General features: G+C 40.6%; 1 protein-coding gene across 2 annotated transcripts; it reads left to right on the top strand.

Annotated features, from left to right (window-relative positions):
- Positions 1 to 3,775: 3,775 nt before the first annotated feature.
- On the top strand, positions 3,776 to 10,516 carry LOC135498494 (insulin-like growth factor-binding protein complex acid labile subunit). Of its 2 annotated transcripts, none has more exons than XM_064788799.1 (3): positions 3,776 to 4,091; positions 7,445 to 7,600; positions 8,111 to 10,516. In XM_064788799.1, exons 2-3 carry the CDS (start codon positions 7,445 to 7,447, stop codon positions 9,173 to 9,175), a joined length of 1,221 nt encoding a protein of 406 aa, XP_064644869.1. In that variant the 5' UTR covers positions 3,776 to 4,091; the 3' UTR covers positions 9,176 to 10,516. The 2 variants fall into 2 exon arrangements, with proteins under 2 accessions (XP_064644869.1, XP_064644868.1); XM_064788798.1 differs by lacking the exon at positions 3,776 to 4,091 and adding an exon at positions 5,840 to 6,000.
- The last annotated feature ends 611 nt before the right edge of the window (positions 10,517 to 11,127 follow it).

Below are 11,127 nucleotides of genomic sequence, written 5' to 3'. Positions count from 1 at the left end.
AATAGCTCGCGTTTCCTCTGACGACATTTAGGTCTGCATTTGATAAACATCATCGATCCGCTGTAATTTGTGGCCACTTAGCGCAGATACCTCGATCATTGTCGGTTAGCTGTAGTTTTCTTATATTTCAAATAGAATGGGACTAACAGTGTCTGGTTGCAATGAATCGAGACTGCCTGTTATACCAATCTAGGTTCCTTGTGATGGCAAAAGCACTCTTGCGATGTCAAAGACATGGCGGGTCAAGGTGATTAAACCAAGCGCGATGTCTTATGACAGCCCACACAAGAACAATAGGCCTAATGCATCGCAGTGCACAATATTTCTCAAAACGATATAAATTTATTGTTTCTGTCATAAACGGCTCGTCGCCATCTTAAATTTCTTTCCGCTTATGCTATTGAGTATTACGATATGTATACATGTCGTGTATTTGATATTGTAGTGTCCGCATCGATTTTCCTCGCTTCGGTTGGTTTTTATTTGGTATCTCCGACTTAAGTGAGTTCACGTTCCTTCTATGTTCTGTATACACAACGCAAAGTGTACCGAATCATTACATCGGCTGGTAATAAAAACTAACGGAATTATGGATGCTGGTTTTATCGCCCTATCACCTTCCAATCTACAGTGGCTGTTACCCTCTTTCTAATGCCCAAAAAATTAAAATACTCAAAATCTGAGTGAATCATCATTACGCTACTCGGAGTTCAATCCCGATTGGCATATGCAGCCATTTTCTTAATGCGGGTTGATGCATTGTCGACGCATAGCGGCTGTGCGGAGACTAGAATCTGCACCGTGACGTCATGGACGTGACGCTAATAATTATATGGTTAACCAAAAATGTATGTTAAACCCTACCTCGGTTACGATATCGATGGTTTCATCATCCTTTATAGCAGACTGGCCAAAGATGTGCAAGTTAATAGACGCAATCGTCAGCTTCGCCTTCGCCAGGCCTGGTACTTTTGTTTTACGTTCATAGTATGATGCATTTGAATTAACGAGGCCAACAAAAAAGCAACACAGAACGAAGGCTATCCCATCATGCGCCATGACTGTGTATGGTATATACCATTCAAGCTTATATACTCTCCACAGTTTTGGGTATGCTATAGGGGGGAAATAACACAACATAACATTATTTGACCTATACTTGAAAAAGCCAAAGTCCCTGCGTGTACACCTGGGCTAGCAGGTGTACACCTTATTGTTCACATTTTGGACATGCAGTGTGATATTGAATGACTTGAAAAGCCTTTGATCGAATGACCATGATATCGAAAATCTATATTCATAATGAAAACGCAAATCGTTTTTGATCATTTCTTCCATTAAGATGCGCCCGATTCGAAACATTAGAAGATCGTTGCTCTGTATTTGTAGGTCAACATATCGGTAATAGCCTGAATAAAATAAATGTATATCTAAATATTTCGCGCACTTCAATTGATTAGACTCTTACCTTTGTGAAGACTTCCATGGTAATTTTGTCAGTGATAGCTGCTTGTCCAAATACACACAAGTTAAGGGAAGCTACCCTTAAGGTAGCCCTAGCTAGGTCAGGCATGGTACTGTTTGCTCCATTGGCGAAGTTACTCCAATAGCAAGTAAAAAAGAATAAAGTATATGTCCAATATGTGACCATGTCTGTAATGAAATATTGAAATCACACAGGTCTAAAACAATAGCCTCTGATGTCTTAAGCTTCGACAAGACAATATAGGTATATGCACTGAAAGCAAAGGCCATGATTTCTGACCTAAATCATGTTGAATTATCAAGTTTACGTCAAAAAAGTACCCAAACACATGCGCCTACTGATTATGACTTCTACTTCGGTGATATTAAGTACGGATTAGAATCCATAATTGGCTACTAGTGAATGTTTATTGTTATGCCCTGCATCTGTCTTAAGGTTCTTCTTTGTTTTGACGAACTGGGGTCTGCCCTTGAGATCCTGTGAAGTTATAGAGTGAGTGAGGTGAGGTGAGGTGAGGTTGGGTGAGGTGAGGTGAGGTGAGGTGAGGTGAGTGAGTGAGGTGAGTGAGTGAGGTGAGGTGAGGTGAGATAAGGTGAGGTGAGGTGAGGTGAGTGAGTGAGTGAGTGAGTGAGTGAGTGAGTGAGTGAGTGAGTGAGTGCGTGAGTGAGTGTGTGAGTGAGTGTGTGAGTGAGTGAGTGAGTGAGTGAGTGAGTGAGTGAGTGAGTGAGTGAGTGAGTGAGTGAGTGAGTGAGTGAGTGAGTGAGTGAGTGAGTGAGTGAGTGAGTGAGTGAGTGAGTGAGTGAGTGAGTGAGTGAGTGAGTGAGTGAGTGAGTGAGTGAGTGAGTGAGTGAGTGTGTGAGTGAGTGAGTGAGTGAGTGAGTGAGTGAGTGAGTGAGTGAGACCTTGCGCTTCTACGACGAGATAGTGCACTAGCTCAAGCTCCTTTCAAGACCTATCGTTGAGCGGGCTAGGCCTTCATGTTTAGATCAACATCTTGAATTATTTCTGCACCTGCGTACACAAAATAGTTGCTGAATAGTCTCAAATTTTGATAGGTAAACATCGAAAGTATATTATCCTAGACCTTTGTGTATATACAGTACACTTATATTTTCATTCAAGAACGTTGTGTGTACTTTGCACTTATATTTTCTCTGATTGTAAACCTTGGTATTGATAGGCCTGACCATCCTACATGGTCTGCTTCAACAAATAATTGACAATTAACATGTTTCGTGATACATGTATTTTTGAAGTTTTTGCGGCCAGAATCATTTTTGTACCTGTACATAATAACATTCCAACAAATCGAGAAAAAAAACATGTACACGAATAAGCCCCTCTAGCACTTTAGGTCTTAACATTGCGAGAGGACTGCTTTCGGCGGTATCTGGTAATGCAAATTACCTACTAGTGCGGTTTAATGATAGCGGAAGTATCATCATAAGTGGCCAAGCGCACCAAGCGGGTAATTTACGATAACCAAAATGGCGCTGGAGCCGAGCAAAGTTCTACCGCAGCGTTAAAACGCTTTAGTGGAACCAGACATTTATAATTTTCTTCTTTGTATCCACCATGAGTAAGGGACAACGCTAAATTTGATTTTGAAAAAAAGATATACAAGTATGTATGCGACCAGAGCAGTGAGTAATAGTCAATTTGCTGGGCAAACAGTTTAGGACTTGTAAAATTATTGCAGGGCGGTGGCCTTTCACTGTCAAAGATGAACTGCGTGTCAACTTTCAAAGAGCTCACTATTGATATAGCCATGCACAATTACCCGGATATAAATCAGCATGAGATTTAGTTTTTGACCAACTGATAATTGGTAAGGTAGCATTCATAACTATTTACATTTGTGAGACCCAAAACCCGTATGAAGCTCCTTAAAGATAGAATGCACTGAGGTAGACATCCCGGACAGGATGAACCATCCATTCCTACGTTTGCTAAGCATTCAGAGTTCTGGTAATACACACTAAGGCCTTTTCAGAAAGGCTCACAAGTCTTACATTTTGAAGGGGTGCGGCTTTGGCAGCAAGCCAATGTTGACTGGGTACTTTTAGCATTGTCGAAATTTGTACTTAATGCTACACGATAAGAAAGTCTCAAATTCAATTTCAAATTTCATCAACCAACCAGCCTTTAATGAGTGGTTGTGTGGTCTCAAATTTACGAAGAAAGGAAAGGTAGCAATAGAAATAATGAATCGAGCGGAAGAAGTATTTAATTCATGTCTTCCTGGGCTGGCCTCTACCTAACCCTTGTCTAACTGGCCTGTTCCGGCGGACCGGTCAATGGCAGTATTCAGGAAATATCACTCTAATAGGCAAATAACACGCGCCGAACGTGACATTCATTCAATAACTATACGAAAGGACACATGTAAACTTTGATAATTCGTGAACATGCAAAGGTATAAATACCCGATGTATCGGTTCAGTTCAGGAGAGTACACCGAGAAGATTCGGGTCCAAGATCACCTCGCGTTTTGATGTGTACTTAACCGTACGACGAGAGACGATGATTCGTTCACCTTCGTACCAAATTCGGAAATGAAAAGTTGATATTTCTATCGTTGAGTAAAGAGAAACTACTTGCCCAGGTATGTATCATTATTACATAACTTTTCAAACATTTATTCAATATTACAACTGTGTCGTGTTTTTAGAAACACCCTGCAATATGAACGATCATGGTTTGGACCCTGGTTTTTTTCTGTGACACACTGTGGAGTGCATTGATATGACAAGTAACAAGTGGCACATTGTTTTACAAGAACTGTTGATCAGTGGAAACTAATTAGGAAATTTGCATTATTAATAAGCGCTATGATTACATTTGTATTGTTATAACAATGTCTGCAAAGGGAAATAAATTCCTTAAATTGTCCACGCTCCCGTGATATCCGTCTGGTAAAACAATTTGAGCCATTATTGTTAAACCGTATAAATAGGAAATCTCGACAAGTAATATTTTTATTTTTGCCTTTGCCGAGGACAGCAAAAATAAGCAATGACATTGCAATGACCATTGACAATTACTAAGGGATTCATTTTTTTCTTCATGGATAAAATTTAGGTCATGCATAAAATAGCATTTCTGGAATCGTCGGTAACTTTGTTATACTAGTAGATCATTATTTTGTATCAGACGTCCATGCCTTTTTTGGTCTTCATTTAGCAATTTCATCGCAATCATATGTCAACACGTAAACGTTCAGGCCTATTTTCATAGCTGCATGCTTCGTCACATCACAATATTTTACAAGAACTATAGAAACAATAATTTGACCTATCGGCACGAAGTTTTTCCTTTGAAGTACTTTTGATCATGAGTACAAACAGGCAAATTGTTTGGCATAATTTTACAATCATATCGTGACTATAAAGGGAAATCATTCACCTGATGGGCAGCGGTTGTGATGTCATCGCGATGTGACCTGCATGTGCCTGCAAGGATCCTTTTCTGAGAATGCCATTGTTTTTTTGCTGGTAGATTTTATTGTTCTCGTCGTTATTTCTGTTATGATATCGTATGCTGAGATTATTTAATAAAGGTTTCCTATAGGATTACTTCGAAAGAAATTGGGCAATTCTCTTCGATTTTATTGATAGTTCAGGAAATACATGTACTGATGCGTACCCTTAAAGTTTGGACGCACACATCAGGATATCGATCACAGGGATGCAGCAGACTTCATTACACTAATTGAAATTTACTCTTGATAAATTGATCCTATGTACTATAATAAAGCAACTATCAACCGTTTGCACTGAGCACATTTATCATAAGGATTTCGTGTTGATACTGGCAACAGCCAGTGCACAGCAGTGTGGGGATGTCGGGAGCGATGCTATATATTAGGGCCAAGGGGATATAAGAGTTCATATATCATATGTTAACCGGGCACTTAAGTAAAAAGCCAACTTTTCCGGCCTCTCAATTTTTGCGATTTCTGAAGAAAAAAATCCCGATTTTTATTTTGGCGGATAATGAAATGCTCGTCGGTTTTCAAATAATAATAAAAAAATTATCAAGGTCTCTATTATTGTACTGTGTAAATCTAGTTAGCTTGCGAAATCCGTGAAAATATAACTTTGAAGTAAACATTCAGAGCATTCCTCACCATCACACATCTCGTGTTGGCTGATCTTTGACTTTCTTCTCTTACACCAAATCGATTAATCACCCCATCGTTAGGTCATACGGCGGCCATTTGCCCCGAAAATTACCAACTAATCTCGCCTATGTTTATTTATATTTCCTAGTAGGAAATGTCATTACCAATATACTTGTCATGACCAGTTTATATAGGAGAATCCAATACACTTTGGCATAGTATGATGTGGTTTGCGATCTGAATGGGTCAGGATGAATGGATATTCTCTGTATTGACAGTTGCATGGCTGAATGATATGACGCCGATTTGTGACTCGATAGCGTGTTAAGTGAACGATATATATACTAGTGCGATGAAACGATGTGACGAGGTACAATGAATGGTTAAAATGGTAAGTTAATTCTTTGCTTGAGGTTCGGGAAATAATGTGATGGAATTGCATTTTGGGTATCATTTTCCGCGTGATCAGTGGTTCTGGCAGTATACATCATGCCTATAGAAAATACTCCATCCAGCGACTTCCTCGACCAGGATAAGGGCTATCAGTAACAGATGAGGGATCATTTCAAAACTGCTTGATGCCATGGGGGAAGTGACTATTTTCCATCCGTCTAGGGGGAGAGTGGGTGGGCAGCCATTTCGCTGTCAATCGGCGGACGAACACATAACACACATGTACAGGTTACCGTACGTGTGCCATGGTTGCCTTGTTTGTTGTTTTGATTGGTTTATTGTTTAGTGTGTGGTACATGTCCGATAAATTAATCGCGTAACAGCGTATTATTAACCTTTCGGTTGTCTTTCCCTTACTTCCTCAAAAGTGTGTGTGACGCTGTCCCGGCCATTGTTCGATCTAACCCGGCCATTGTCCGAGAGCTGATCCCCTTCATTGTAATGGTCGACCATCTGTTCAGGGATTAGGCTCACGGAACAATAGGCCCAATCTTGGGAAAATGAATTGTTCGAATTTGGTTCTTAGGGGCCTGTAAAGGTAATGGTAGGCCTACTGAGAACCCTGCCGAATGTCAAAAAAGATAGCGCGTACCTACACCGTTGTCCACTTGCATTGATTCTTTCAGCTTTTCATTATTCATACATGTAGCGTTCAAATGTTCGGTTTTTTTCTACAATAATCTACTCCAGAAACAGTGATTTCACGTTTTTGGAAGCACAGTCTGATGAAATACCGGTGACGCATTTTGAAAAAAAAACTTATTTCTACCTGTTTGTCGCGCGCTGTTGTCTACAGGAATAGCCTTGGCCCAGTAACCAGATCAATGCAGAAAAAACCCCAAGAACAATAACACGTAATTGTGATGACAAGGGCAGTGGGGCATTCTTGTTGTGGCATACGCAACATCAATAATCACTGCTCATACATCAAGGACGGACATTAAACATCTAATTATTTTAAAGAGATAGCTATCATTTCGTATATGATATGTTTCACGTCAGTAATAGGTTTATTCTAACCACAAGGTGACCCGATGAAACATCGTCGCATAAAAAAATATTAATGTGCAAGGCAGTAGGTTGAACGGCAAACATCCCGTGATCTTATTCCAGGAGTAGGTCCAGGAGTAGGTGTCACTAGCCACCTCCATATACGCGAAAAAAATCCGTTCGATGTCGTAATATGCAGGCCTCGGATAGCCAAATTTTCCTCTGCAGACGGACGGAATTTACAGACTGATGAAGGCCGGAAGAGGAACTTTGCCCCCTCTCTCCCCCTCTACAAAAGAAGCAATAGGTACGGCCTGCAAAACCTTCTGTACCGATGCAACCATTGATATCAACATTGTAATTAATCCGTGCATATTTCGACCGAATTTCAGATGATTCCTGGCCATCAGTCGCTGGCTACAAGCCATTTTATTATCCTGCTTTTCGACCTAGTCATCACCTTTCACCCTGCCGCCTCCCAATCATGTCGGATATATTACAAGTACGGTGAGGCCACGCTATCATGTGCCAAGGAGAACATGAACAGGGTAAGATTTGAAAAAGCAACTTCGCCCATCCAGCAAAAAGGCCCAATAAAACTCTGGAATCTCCTCAAATTATGGCAAATGATGGGGCCCCGAGGCACAAATGCAGGGGATCGGTATACGAATACCTAATCTGGGCGGATGGTTTCCCAATTGCAAATAATCTACTTGTGTGAGCACTATAGAAGCTTTGCTCCTTGTGTCACTCATGTAGACATCATGATATCTAGGTCATTTTCTCCCACTCTTCCTCACTACTCAGGCTGAGGTTCGTGTATGTGCAGGTCTCTGAGTCAGCCAGGATTCCACGAGAGGGTGGCAATCAGAGCCTTTCCTTTGCCTCCCCGTATTTTCGGGATCCGGGAACGTTTCGATGAAGAGTTGTTAACGGATACAGATTGAAGTAGTCACCTTACAAAGGCGGATAGACGTTCATCTCCTACACGATAAGTTTGCAGTGACAAGTTCTGTACGTGCAAAGTTTTCTCGAAATTCCCTTCTTATCTGTTTCAGGTGCCTCATTTCAACCACAATATCCCACCAGTTAACGTAATCGACCTCTCTGAGAACTCCATAACCGCCATCACCAACAACCCGTTTAAGGGGGTCAAGACGAAAGGGCTAAGACTCGGATTCAACAACATTGAATACTTAGAAAGAAATGCTTTCAAGGCAATCCGACGGGACCTGCGCTTGCTGGACCTCAGGTACAACAAACTGACGTCACTTCCGATTGATGCCATAATGAAGCTTAAGCATCTCCGGAAGTTAGATCTTTCCCATAATGCAATAACATATCGTCACGAGGATGATATGAATTTCGTTTTTCACGCCTCCGAAATGCAAGTTCGTTTGGAGAGCATTGACCTGTCTTACAATCCTCTGCGGGGATTTTATCAATATCTCAAACTGGGAAGCGGAATTAAGGAATTTCGTGTCTCAAACGCGGAGCTCAGCGAGATGCCGCCAGTGCTGGTTGAGTTACATGACGCTGTGGTTCTAGATCTATCCGGGAATAGAATAAGGGACATCTCTGATGAAATTTTGAAAGGATTTAAACATTTAGAGGTACTTCATCTTGATAGGAACGCCTTCAAAATAGTGCCAAGTGGAATGAAACATTTGAAGAATCTAAAACTACTCACGATGAGTGGGAATCAGATCCAATATATTCATAAAGACACGTTCTTCCAGTTAGTAAACTTAAAGATTGTGTCCTTAAGCAATAATAAACTCACAGGAGTCAGCGCGAAGGTTTTTGAAAGTGCGCATGCGCGGATGACGGTTGATTTATCATCCAATAAAATTCGCAAGATAGACCAGTGCTTCCTCGCCTCCAGTGTGAGGAGACTTTACTTGGAGCGAAACAAAATAGAGTGTGACTGTCCTCTGTTTTGGTTAATTGAACTCGGTAAGGTTGACACATCAATTATGGAGAATTCAGACATTTGTGGCGGGGAGAAAATCCACAGTTTAAATTATGGTTTGAAGATTCCCATGTGGATGCGGGAGACAAGGAAGTATGGCAGGTGTCCTGAAAAAGACCTGGAAAATTTTGATTTGCAGATTTGTGAATAGAGTCTGACTTTGTAGATATACATGTATAAAGAGGTGAATATTGTAAACCGCGCTTTATTTTCGCGGATTTGCAAATACTCTCGATTCGCAAAACTAATTGTAAAAACTTTAATGCACTTTTCATTTGAAAAACCCTAAGCAATTTTGTCATCCGTCAAAATAAGATTATTGGTATTGACTGAGTAAGGTTAAGGAAGAGAGTTACCCCTTGTATGTTCCCTATTTCCATAATTATTTGTTTATAAGTGCACCGATGAGCATTAAATTGTACATCATAGGCTTGTAGATAATGAATGTTGATTGACCAGTAAACTGTGCTGTAACTCATTGCAGTTCGTGTAATATGTGTCCCAGAAAAAGTGTCTATGTGAAATGACCGACAAATTTTAGTTAGTGTCGTTTTTGAGAATTCTGGTTCAGGAGCTTCGGATTCGTTATTTAACGGAACAGCGAATCAGCGTTCATTCATGTTCCATTGTAATACCGCTGTGGTTTCCCGCTCTAGTGGAATCAGGCCTTTAGCATGTTATTTCTTCAGTCCGGACCAACGTTCATGTCGTCAGTCCCAGATTAAAGCCCTATTTTCTTCTTACTCCAATGACGGTTAGAAAAGTCGACATTTGTAAACGAATAGTACATCCGAGAAATAAGAGCGCATTGCAAATGAGAAATCGGAGAATGACGCACAATGTAACACATTGGGCCATTATTTTACGAATAACACTCCTAAGAAAATGGGATCTCAATTATTTTTATCAGGGCTCAAACGCACGGGCTGAAGTCGGGCGATACCCGCACCCATTCGTCGATCTCACGATATCCTGTACAGGTTCTGAGGTAATCCGCGTCACTGATTGCATTCCGATACCTATTTCCTTTACTAGTCCTGCCATCTTACACTTAATACAGGTGCGAACCCTACTAATCCTTGATAATTAATTTGCTTGGCGAAAAAGTTGCTAAGACTCGGCTGGGTCGATGTGATAAGTTTGGAACATTGTTATACCGAGACATGATATTACGTTCAAGATGTATCTCACCAGCAGGGACTATTCCCGAAACCCCACAATACGAACAGCAGATGACCGAATTCGGCACTGTGATAAAATGTTGTTAAGACGAGAGAATCTTTCAATTCTGACGAAATAAAAGGTACCAGTGTAAGAATCTTTACGCGGGTACGTGTAAAAACACAAATTCGTGTCAATGGAGTCTGTGGCTAGCATGCCTGGTATTCATGTCATCCGTATTCTAGCACTTTTGTTTATTTTCATTTATGTTTAGTTTCAATATACACATGTACTTGTATATAGTCCTCATTAAACCAACACTTTCTTCTCAGATTCGACCTTAATGTTTTGTTTCCCATGCCCCGCCCCCCCCCCCGAATAAGTGATCAGTTTTATTGTATCGTTAAGGAGTAAGGTACGGTTCTATAAAGATCATGACTGTCAATACCTTCGACATCAGCGGAATAGAATCATTTGTAATCCGGACATTATACTCTGGGACCTTTCGAACTGTTACATTGAGACAGTCCATTAGAGTGGGAATTTCGTGTAATCCAAAATGGGCAGCGCTCTTTTGTGATGTGTTGCAACTAATTGATTTGATTCGGAAAACAATTAACTAGACAAATGGACCTCTTATATCCCAGTTATCCGGCATGAATCGCCCCAGATTAGGGGACATCCGCATTTGAAAGCATCACGTGTTCAGCACAGAGTGATTGGTATGAATGGATTTCAACTTATATGTTTACATAAACTTTGCAGACAATCTAGTACCATGAAGGGTGCTAAAAAAAATAACATAAAATAAATAATGAAAAGTATTGCGAATCATGACGGCTATATTTTGAACCGAAGGAGGTTCAAATCTGGGCGCTTTGAAGCTAAAGGTCGGATCGTCAGAATTGACTATGACAATCAGCCATCAGTCATCAGCCCAAA

The sequence above is a fragment of the Lineus longissimus genome, chromosome 13 (assembly GCF_910592395.1).
Source record: "Lineus longissimus chromosome 13, tnLinLong1.2, whole genome shotgun sequence".
Lineage (NCBI taxonomy): Eukaryota > Metazoa > Nemertea > Pilidiophora > Heteronemertea > Lineidae > Lineus > Lineus longissimus.
The sequence above is the reverse complement of the archived record's forward strand: the minus strand, read 5'-3'. Positions and strand labels throughout refer to the sequence as shown.

Coding starts and splice junctions, on each gene's coding strand:
- LOC135498494 (XM_064788798.1), top strand. Junction 7,601..8,110: donor CCAAGGAGAACATGAACAGG/GTAAGATTTGAA, acceptor TATCTGTTTCAG/GTGCCTCATTTCAACCACAA.